This window comes from Canis aureus, chromosome 36 (assembly GCF_053574225.1).
Source record: "Canis aureus isolate CA01 chromosome 36, VMU_Caureus_v.1.0, whole genome shotgun sequence".
NCBI lineage: Eukaryota > Metazoa > Chordata > Mammalia > Carnivora > Canidae > Canis > Canis aureus.
The window spans coordinates 5,130,018-5,140,970 of NC_135646.1; the positions used below are offsets into that span (position 1 = coordinate 5,130,018).

General features: G+C 54.7%; 1 protein-coding gene and 1 long non-coding RNA gene across 3 annotated transcripts; both read left to right on the forward strand.

Annotated features, from left to right (window-relative positions):
- Window positions 1-303: 303 nt before the first annotated feature.
- Window positions 304-5,403, forward strand: LOC144305830 (uncharacterized). Its single transcript, XR_013372854.1, has 3 exons — window positions 304-858; window positions 1,633-1,715; window positions 4,929-5,403. It is a non-coding gene; the product is annotated as an uncharacterized LOC144305830 (long non-coding RNA).
- A 27-nt stretch (window positions 5,404-5,430) lies between these two features.
- LOC144305826 (tubulin alpha-4A chain) lies at window positions 5,431-10,213 on the forward strand. Of its 2 annotated transcripts, none has more exons than XM_077884930.1 (4): window positions 5,431-5,660; window positions 7,653-7,875; window positions 8,172-8,320; window positions 8,571-10,213. In XM_077884930.1, exons 2-4 carry the CDS (start codon window positions 7,695-7,697, stop codon window positions 9,540-9,542), a joined length of 1,302 nt encoding a protein of 433 aa, XP_077741056.1. In that variant the 5' UTR covers window positions 5,431-5,660; window positions 7,653-7,694; the 3' UTR covers window positions 9,543-10,213. The 2 variants fall into 2 exon arrangements, with proteins under 2 accessions (XP_077741056.1, XP_077741055.1); XM_077884929.1 differs by lacking the exon at window positions 5,431-5,660 and adding an exon at window positions 5,719-5,879.
- Window positions 10,214-10,953: the final 740 nt, after the last annotated feature.

Sequence of the window (10,953 nt, forward strand, 5' to 3'; positions counted from 1 at the left end):
TCTTCCTGTTCTTTTTCTATGGTTTGAGAATGTATACACTCTAGTTCTATCCCTTTTTGAATAACCCTAAAATGTCACAGTAACTTTTTATTAAGGACATTTAAAATATACCCAGGGACACCTGCGTGGCTCAGTGGTTGAGCGTCTGCCTTTGGCTCAGGTCATGATCCCAGTGTCCATGATCAGGTCTTGATCCCATGATCGAGTTCTACATTGGGCTCCCCACAGGGAGCCTGCTTCTCCTTCTGCCTGTGTCTCTGTCTCTCTCTGTGTCTCTCATGAATAAATAAATAAAATCTTTCAAAAAAATAAAAATACACCCAAAAATAGAGATAATGTAACAAAACCCCATATACTTATCACTTACCTTCAATTGTTCCTTCAGGGAGAAAAACAAATGAAAAAAAGAGAGGCCCTGGGAAACACTCATTAGCGGTAAGCCATCAAAAACCACCAAGAAGGAATGGCCAGGACCAAGAGGGGGATGTGTCACTGAAGCCAAGAAGAAAGTGTTTCAAGGAGGCAGGAAGAATCAGCTATCTCTACATTGGTGAGAAGCTGAGAAAGATGTAGAAACGTGACCTTTGGCTTTGGCCGGTTGGAAGTCACTAGAGATTTTGGCAAGAACATCTCAGTAGAGCATATGAACCAAGCCTGCATGAACAGTGAAGAGAAGAGAAGACATGAAGATATCCCTTTGGAACGATTGTGCTGTAAGGAGGAGGACAGGTGATAGATGCTCCATCCAGTCTAAAGAAATGGAAGGATATGTACTAAGGCCCTGCTCCACCTTGCCCAGATGGAATCAGTGGAGACATTTTCAACTTTGAGGACCTTGCTGCAGCGCTCCAAGACGAGGTGAGACTCTGGGAAGGGGTTAGAAAAGAGGGAGATAACAAAGGGCAAGGGGAAGAGGGAGAGAGATCCAAAGAGAGAGTGGTCTGCTGGACACTCCTGTGGAGTAGACACACTAAGCGGTGATTCAATTGGAAAAATGAGGAAGTGCCTGGCATCATCTTCTAGATGATGTCCATGTATGTGAATGTCTAAGTTTTCAATCTGGTAATATGGATTGTTAGTGTACACCCACCCAGACATTGTGACCTTAATTCAAGAGATGCATTCATACTCACAATCGTGTGCACATGTACATGAGTGCACACCCACACACACATAGAGTCAGTCAGAATCTGTCTCCCACTAACATGCCTTGGACGTTTCTCCCTGCACCCCTGTCTTCTCCATCTTGCTTGCCCGAAGTCCTGCTCCAGGTGGGGTGGGTGGTTATAAACTCCTTGCTACAGGGGGCCAGAGTAATGTAAATATGTTACAATTGAGTATATGATGGTAAATGGTAGATGGAGTGATTTGGAGCAGCTTGCTGTCCATCCTAAGAAGGGAGCCATCACCCAGCTCTATCTGTTGCGCACTGGTTTCCTACTGCTGTTGTAACAAATTGCTACAAACTTAGTAGCCTAAAACCACACAATGTTATTATCTTACAGTTCTGGAGATCAAAAGTCCAAAATAGGCCTTATGGGGAATGCAATACTGTGATTCATAAGAAAAATATTTATTTGGTTATTCAGATGACTAAAATATATTCCTCGTATATATTTGGTCTTTGTCTAGGATTCCTGGCTCACAGCTGCTAAAACCCTTGGAATTCCATAAGGGTTGAGAATGATGAAGATATGTTTTGTTATGTTAATGAGGTAACTTTTGGAAATCACCCTAAGGTTGGGGGCTGGTTGCCAGTGGAGCCAACCAAATGTTAGAGGGTTGGAATCTTCAGTCCCCTCCAACTCCAGAGAGGGGAGAGGGGCAGGAGACGGAGCGCAAACATGGTCAATGGTCAACCATGCCTATGTAATGAAGCCCTCATAGAAATCCAAAAAGATGGAGTTTGTGGAATTTCCAGTTTGGTGAACATGTGCAAATACTGGGAGAGTGGGATGCCCAGAAAGGGCCTACAAACTCCTTGTCCCTTCTCCATACCTTGCTCTCTGCATCTCTTCCATCTGGCCATTCCTGATTTATATCCTTTTTTTTTTTTTTTTTTTTTTATTCCTGAGAGACAGAGACAGAGACACAGGCAGAGGGAGAAGCAGGCTCCATGCAGGGAGCCTGATGTGGAACTCAATCCTGGGACTCTAGGATCACGCCCTAAGCCGAAGGCAGACGCATAACTGCTGAGCCACTCGGGCGTCCCTATATCTTTTTATAATAAACCAATGATACAGTAAGTGAAATGTCTCTCCAAGTTCTGTCAGCCACTCTAGAAAATTAATTAAACCCAGGAGGAGATCATGGGAACCTCTAATTTATAGCCAGTTATCAGGGGACCAGGTAACAGCAAGGGTGCTGGAGAGGCAGTCGTATAGGACTATACCCTCAACCTATGGAATCTGATGCTATCTCTGGGTAGGTAGAGGCAGAATTGAGTTGAATTCTTAAGACACCCTGCTTGTGCCTGAACAATGTTCCGTGGTGTATGGGGAAGCCATCCCTACCCCACCACCCACTGGAATTAATACCAGAACCTATTTAGGTACAAATAATCTAGAGATTCTAGGAGAATCTATCCCTTGCCTTTTCCATCTTCCAGAGGCTGCCCATATTCCTTGACTCTGGCTTCCTTCTATCTTGAAAGCCAATAATCGCATCACTTTGACCTCTGTTTCTGACCTCTCCTTCCCTGACTCTGACGCTCTTGTCTCCCTCTTCCATTTATAAGGACCTTTGTGATTATATTGGGCCCACCAGAAAATGTAGACCTCAAGGTCTCTACCTTAATCATATCTGCAGTCTCCTGGCATGTAAGGTAACAGTCACAGATTCCAGGTATTAAAATGCGGACTATAACTCTGCCTATCACAGTTGCTAAATGGGACTGCAGGTCTCATATAGCCAGATCTCCCAATTTGCTTCAAGGCAAGCTAGAAATCTGGATTGTTATATGACTATGCAGAAAGAGTTAACGCAGCAGGTTGAGACTTCTCCTTAGAAAGGTCTGCTTGTAAGACAAGCCCTTGTCTTGGCTCTTAAAGTGTTCCAGGCTGGTTTGTTGTGCCTAGACTGTGTGTATAAAGAATATGGTTTATGCTGTGGGGCACCCGGGTGGCTCAGTCAGTTAAGTGTCCAACTCTTGATTTCGGCTCAGGTCATGATCTCAGGGTTGTGAGACTGAGCCCCAAGCCAGGCTCTGTGGTGCTCAGCACAGAGCCTGCTTGGTATTCTTTCCCTCTGTCCCTCCCCAAATGTTCTCTCTCTTAAATAAATAAATAAATAAATAAATAAATAAATAAATAAATCTTAAAAAAATATATGGTTTATGCTCAACAGCTGCTTTTCTCCTAGACTCTGGAATTTGGGTATGTGCAAGGCAGAGGTGTCTATGTGACCAGCCTTCACTATAAACCTTGGGTGCTGAGTCTCTAATGGGCTTCCTTGGGCAGAAACACTTGCAGGGAAATGTTGCCCCATTTTCATTTTGGAGGCAGAGTGTGCTGTGAGTCCCCCCGGAAGGGAGAGTGCATAGATTCCTTCAGATTCTGCTTGTGTCTTTTCCCCTTATGATCCAGCTGTGTAGCCTTCCTACCTCTGTAATAAACCCTAGCTGGGGGGTACAACTTTATGCTGAGTCCTTCTAGTAAATCTCCTGACATGGGGGTCAGGTTGGGGATGCTCTAACACAAAGGTAGTCCCTGATTTTTCTTTCTACAGGCTATAGGGATTAACACTGTGAGGGTCAAACAAAACAATTCTGAGAGGGAACCTGGCCTCCAGGCTGCCAATTTGCAATTTCTGGCTTCTTAGAGTTCTACCCTAATTTTACTCTCATCTCTGAACTGAAACAATTCTTCTGACACACATTTGCCAAATGCTTACCATGTGCTAAGCACTATGCTAGGATCTAGGGACACAAAGATGAATAAGACACAATCCTTACCTGGAATGAGTTTGCAATTTATAAGACGGACGTGCACACAAAAACTGCAGTGTGGTGTGCTAGCGCACTGAAGCAAAAGAATAAGATGCTCTGAGAATCCAGAGAGCCACTTACACAGCACTTTTGCCGTGTCTGTGCACATCCCTAAATTCATCTAGTCCTCGCAATGTGAAGTTATCCCTGTTTCACAAAGGAAGGACCTGAATCTGAAGGTCAAAGGAGTTTGGGGTTTTACCTGAGAGCTCAGGTCTCTTGCCAGACTCATTCTGCTGGGGTAAGGTTGTCTTACCCCATGAGGGTAAAGGAGGTCCTGGGAAGGTCTGTAAGAGACTGTATGTGCTGGAATCACCAAGGGTCCTTCTCTGTAGAGATCATGACCCCATTTCCCAAAGCAGCCTCACAATAAAATATGCCCTTGCCACTTTCCATTTTTATAAATGAGTCTTGTTCTCCCAACCATGTGGCAAGTCTACCGAGAAGAGAGACCTTGGCATACTGCACTGTATTCCTTCCCATGCCTTGCCTAAGTAAGGTGTCAATTAGCTACTCTGTTGATAGGAAGTTGCCATTGCTAGTTATTACAGCCTCCTCGGTTGTCATGCCAGACAGCTCTGGCCCTAGGAAACCTAGGTTCTCCGTGGTAGGAGAGGCAGGTGAATCTTTTCCAAGTGACTAGCCTGGGAGACAGGTTTCTTCAGGGCACGTTGATGGGCACATGGGGCACTTCCTAATGATTTCCCCAGCGAAGGGAGACAGAAAATGTAAGGCATGCAAGGGGAAAGCAGATGGAAAAGCTCGTCCTTGCAGGAAGTGGAAATGAAACATTGAAGGAATAACTGCCATAGAGGCCTCCACCTGAGCCCTAAGAGTCAAGACGCGGGGGGGGGGGGGGGGGGGGGGGGAGGTGAGAAGGAGAAGATGGGAAAGTCAAACCAGCTATGATACCAGAATCTCCACTTTCTTTTTTCCTCTTCAGAGTCAACACGCGTTTGGATACCTCCCGGCAACGCTTTCAGTGTGGAATCATTATCTCCTTTTCACCGATGAATATGCCAAGGACTCAAGGAGGTTAGGTCGCCCGTCCAAGGTCGCAGGGCAGTCGGGATGCGAATCCCGGTCCTGAGGGCTCGGTCCAGAGCTCCGGCGGCTCTGGCAGCGGGGCAGCGGGCCGGTGGCGGTGGCGAGGGCTCGCTGATAGTGACGGCGCTGATGACGGGGCCAGTGACCCGCGGGCCGGCGGCGAGGCGCGCCAGATGCCTGGGGTCGGCCCTCGCGGACAGGCTGCGGGGCTCGGCGCCCTAGGGCACTCTGAGGGATCGGCACCCTGGGGCTCAGGCTGTGCAGCTCCTGGTCCGCGGCCGCCCACAGGCATTGGCGAAGGCCAGCCGTCCCGGCCGAGGACCAGCAGGCCGCGGGCCGCGGCAGGGGGCTCTCCGGGGCCTGGCCGGAGCCTCCAGGGAGGCAAGGCGGGGAGGGGGGCACGGGCGAAGGCCAGCTGCAGCCACTTCGCAAGGTCAGCCTCTGCAGCACCTGGCCTAAGTCAGAACACCTGGGCCGCGGGCGCCCCCATGACTCAGGTGAGGGCGAGAGGCGCCCCGGCACGGCGCCCTGCGTCCCCGCGGTGGAGATCCGGAGCCCAGAGCACCGGCTCAAGACCCGGAGCGAAGGGCTAAGGCCCGGGTCGCTGCCCCCAGCCCAAGTCAGACAGGTGAGAGACCGGGACCCGGCAGGGGGAGGGGCCCCGCCCGGCCCCACCCTCGGGGCCGCCCACCCGGGGCGGGGCCTCCGGGCCGCTCAGCCCCTAGCGGGCGAGCCGCGCGGGCCCCGCCCCCCGCCTATAAGAGCGGTGCGGCACTGCAGCTCCGCAGTTCTCACCGAGACCCGTCGCCCGGACTCTACGTGAGACCCACCGCCCGGACGCACCATGGTGAGTGCGGCCCCGCGGGACCGCGCCCCCTGCCTGGCTGCCCCGCGCCTCCCGGGCCTCGCCCCCGGGACGCCGCGCGCCCCCGCCCGACGCTGCGGGTCTCGAGGAGGTGCGAGGGGTGGTGCGTTCCCCGCCCCCACTCCCTCCGGGTGACTTGGGCCGGGCCGCGCGGTCCACTTCTGGAGGCCGGGGAAGGGAGGTGGGGCGGAGCGGGACTCCTCGCCCGCAGAGAGGAGTCCTGCTGGCAGTCGCCTCCCGCTCCTCCAAGCATTTGTGCCCTGAGCCTCCTGAGGGGAGTCGCGGTCCCGCGCCCCGTCCTTCCTGCGGGCGGGGGAGACCCGCTGGGCGGCCCTCCGCCCCTAGCCTGCCCGACCCCGACCACCACCCCCGCTCCCAGGACCTGACCGAGCACGTGCTTAGCGCTGGAAGGTGGTAGGGGGTCACATTACTTGGTCCAGCATCCCCTTTTCCTCCGACTGTGCGTGCATCCCTCCTACCCACTCCCCCCCCACCGGTGACTCAGCACCCCGCTTCTGAGCCGGGAGGGGTGGCGGGAATGGGGTTCGGCCTCGTGAGGCGAGCCGGCCCCTCTCCAGCCCGGCCGAGTGAACGGACGGGCAGAGACAGCTGGCGCGGAGCGGAGCGCGGGCCCAGGCCAGGTTGGGGGGAGGGGTACGAGGTGTGTGGGGGGTGGTATTTATAGCCCGGGAACGGGGGCCGAAAGCCAATCTTCGCTTTCCGCTGGGATGTAACTGGAAAGAATCTAGAAGGGGGGCGAATGCAGGGCCCGGGGGCAGGGTGGCCCCTGCGCAGGGGCCAGGCGGGTTACCTCTGGGGCCCCACCGCAGGTTCCGCTTCCTTTTCTGGGTGTTTGGAAACCGTCACCCCGCCATTTCGGTAGGGAGGCTGCGCGGGCCCTGCGCCGCACTACTTTGGCTGTTTAGGGGTTAATTTCCGACTGGCAGGGATGAGCCTGAGGCAGCCAGTGCCCCAGTGCCCACCACAACCCTATTGCCCGCCTGCCATCTGCACTCTGCTATTTCCGCGAGGGCTGCACGATGGAAGAAGGTGGTGAAGACACCCCAGAGTGCGTGGGTGGAGGTGGGGAGAGGAGCCAGCTGGGATCGATCCCCAGAGCCAGATGGCATTTAGAGGTGGGGGAGAGGGCATCCTGGTGGCCAGTGTGGCCGGCTGATGCCAGACTGGAAGGCTGAGACGTCTCTGCAGCTCACAGGAAAGAAAGGGGGAGAGGGTTATACGAAATTCTAGTTGTTTACCCTCAAAGAATTAAGTTGGGGGGCTTTTAGCTATAAACTCATGCCTCTGGGAAACCTGAACCTTCTCAGGCTGGGGAAGGTGGCTTCGGGAGCAGAGAGCTGCAAACAGCTGAGAAGTCGCTTGTCCTTGTCTGTTACTGCAGTGTCTGCCTGTCTTTCATATGCACTTGCCCTCTCTGTCCTCCCTGAGTGTCTCGTGAGTGTGGCAGGGTCATGTGGAGCCACAGCTCTTACTTGACAAGGTCCCCACAGAGAAATGGGCTAAGGGATTGGTTTGCTCTACTGGGTGCCTGCAGTGGTTAAGTCCTACGGAAGGGCGGGGGGAGGGGAGCCTGGGCAGGCTGCCAGCCTCTCTCGACCTCTGCCCAGCCCCAGGCCTCCACTTTTGCTAACCGAATCATCCTAGCTGGTTAGGGGAGAGGGTGGAAGAGAGGCTCCTGAGAGGAGAACTGCAGAGGTGGGGCTTACGCCGTGTCCCCTTCTCTTTATCCTTCAGCGCGAATGCATCTCAGTCCACGTGGGGCAGGCAGGTGTCCAGATGGGCAATGCCTGCTGGGAGCTCTACTGTCTGGAACATGGGATCCAGCCTGATGGGCAGATGCCCAGTGACAAGACCATCGGTGGAGGGGACGACTCCTTTACCACCTTCTTCTGTGAAACCGGCGCTGGAAAGCATGTGCCCCGGGCAGTGTTTGTGGATCTGGAGCCCACTGTGATTGGTGAGATGAAGATGGGGTGGAATTGAGGGGAGCAGAGAACGACTCTAAGCTTCTCTCTGGAGAGATGGCAGCCAGACCGGGCTCTCCTGGCCCTGCAAACGCTTTGCCCTGTTTGAAGCCGAAGAAGGGAGGCTCACCCGCAGGCTGGTCTGGGTTTCTCACACGCTGCTATCACAGGCTGGCAGACGATGAGCTCTTCCCCACATCTGACCGCAGCTGCCTCAGTGGGGGAGGGAGATCCCTGCTGAGCACGGCCTCATGGTTTGTGCCCTCATGACATGTTTGTGCCCTTCCAGATGAGATCCGAAATGGCCCCTACCGGCAGCTCTTCCACCCAGAGCAGCTCATCACTGGGAAGGAGGATGCTGCTAACAACTACGCCCGTGGTCACTATACCATTGGCAAGGAGATCATTGACCCGGTATTGGACCGGATCCGCAAGCTGGTGAGAACTTGGGATGGAAGGGAGGGAGTTTCTGAGATGATGTTCATGGTCAGGAACATTGTTTTTTCCCCCCCAGGATCCACTTTAGGGGGTCATCTCTAATTTTGTGTGTTGTAGAGCATGCTGCTGCTATGAGATGCTTACTAGTCCCTGCCCTGACGCCTGAAAGATTTTAGGCTTTTGGGGAGCCAGAAGGTAGGGTTCCTCAGGCCCCTCGCCTACACTGTTCTCTCTCTTTTCTGCCTTTCAGTCTGACCAGTGCACGGGACTTCAGGGCTTCCTGGTATTCCACAGCTTCGGAGGGGGCACCGGCTCGGGCTTCACCTCACTCCTGATGGAGCGGCTCTCGGTTGACTACGGCAAGAAGTCCAAGCTGGAGTTCTCCATCTACCCCGCCCCCCAGGTGTCCACAGCCGTGGTGGAGCCCTACAACTCCATCCTGACCACCCACACCACCCTGGAGCACTCGGACTGTGCCTTCATGGTGGACAACGAGGCCATCTACGACATCTGCCGCCGCAACCTGGACATCGAGCGCCCCACCTACACCAACCTCAACCGGCTCATCAGCCAAATCGTCTCCTCCATCACGGCTTCCCTGCGCTTCGACGGGGCCCTCAACGTGGACCTGACGGAGTTCCAGACCAACCTGGTGCCCTACCCTCGCATCCACTTCCCGCTGGCCACGTACGCGCCGGTCATCTCCGCGGAGAAGGCCTACCACGAGCAGCTGTCGGTGGCGGAGATCACCAACGCCTGCTTCGAGCCCGCCAACCAGATGGTGAAGTGCGATCCCCGCCACGGCAAGTACATGGCCTGCTGCCTGCTGTACCGGGGCGACGTGGTGCCCAAGGACGTCAACGCCGCCATCGCCGCCATCAAGACCAAGCGCAGTATTCAGTTTGTGGACTGGTGCCCCACGGGCTTCAAGGTGGGGATCAACTACCAGCCGCCCACCGTGGTGCCCGGGGGCGACCTGGCCAAGGTGCAGCGCGCCGTGTGCATGCTGAGCAACACGACCGCCATCGCCGAGGCCTGGGCCCGCCTGGATCACAAGTTCGACCTGATGTATGCCAAGAGGGCCTTTGTGCACTGGTACGTGGGCGAGGGCATGGAGGAGGGGGAGTTCTCTGAGGCCCGGGAGGATATGGCTGCCCTGGAGAAGGATTACGAGGAGGTGGGCATCGACTCCTATGAGGACGAGGATGAGGGAGAAGAATAGAACAGCTGCCTGGAGCCCACGCACTATGTTTATTGCAAAATCCTTTCGAAATAAATAGTCTCCTTGCACGGTTTCTTGTCCCCTCTGTGAGTGCTTGAGCTTGTGCTGCTGCCGCCCGCTGCTTCTGCTGCTGCCCTCATTCTTTGCTGCCCATGACCCTTTTCCCTTCCACGGCTGAAGGTGAGACCTGCCAAGGGGTCCTTGCCAGGCCCAGAAACGTGGCCCCAGGGACCTTGATGTAAGACCCCAGGGGCGCCCAGGATGGTAGAGAGAGGAAATGAGGACTGACTCCCGGACCTGGCTGGCCAGCCACAAGCTGTTGAAAGATGCAAGTTTTCACTTCCTTTCCAAGTGGGAGTCTAAGTCCAGCACAGTTTCTGTATTTGAGTTAGATTGCTAGCCCGTTTCTTCCTGCTGCTGCTGCATTCACCGACTCTGGAAGCTTGGCCCGGGCACCTCTGTGCGTGATGAGGGCTTGGGAGCGGGGCTGGGCAGGCCCACAATTCCTGGGCATGGAGCCTAGTCATGAGCTTGGGGGATGGGAGGGGACGAGGGCAATCTCCTCAAGTTGTTTGTGTCGCCGCACCTCTGAGCAGCTTCCCACAGCTGTCTCTCTCGCTGCATTGCTGGGGCCTAGGGCTGTGCCATTAAAAGTCAGGTCGTCTCCCCTCTGTTTGTTCTTTATTTCTGGCCTCAGCCTCTATGCTAGCCTGGGGAGCCTCCCGCCGGGCCCTGGGGAAGATTCCAGCATTGCTAATAGGCACCCCAGGACCCATATCGACGTCAGCACGTGGGGGTGCACACTGCTGGGGTGGGGGCAGTCGGGGAGGAAGCTTCAATCTCAGGAGCAGGTGATGCCAGCCCTGCCCCTGCGTTCCCCTCCCTGGTGATTCAGGGACGCAGTGCCCTTCCCTAGGGAACAGGTTTCAAGCCCGGCAAAGGCAGGGCCCCTGTTTACTCAGCAGAGTAGGGCAGGAAGTGGCAGCTGGATACTGCTGCACCACACTGGCCTCATTAATCATTAACCGTGTGTGAGCTAGAACCCTCTGGGACAGACTGGGCCAAATGGCTGCCACCTCCACTCCCCTTGCCCCCAGGCCGAGGCTGGGAGAGACCTGTTAAGTTGCTGTCAGGAAGCTTCCTCAGGTGTCTCCACCCAGAAGCCCTAGCCTGGCAAACCGGCTGGGCTGCTTTGACTCAGCTACCCACTCCTGGGAATGAAGGGAAGAACAAATTCAATGTGCTTCTAGGGGGCCCTGGTCCTAGTTCTTAGCAGAGAAGCCAGCTCGATCCAGAAGAGCTTTAAGTTTTTGACTAAGACAAGCTAGGACAACTGACTCCTCCCAGCTAGTCAGATCTAAGGTAGGGACACCTGCCTCCTTAGGCAGAATGGCGAAGTCATGCCATTCCT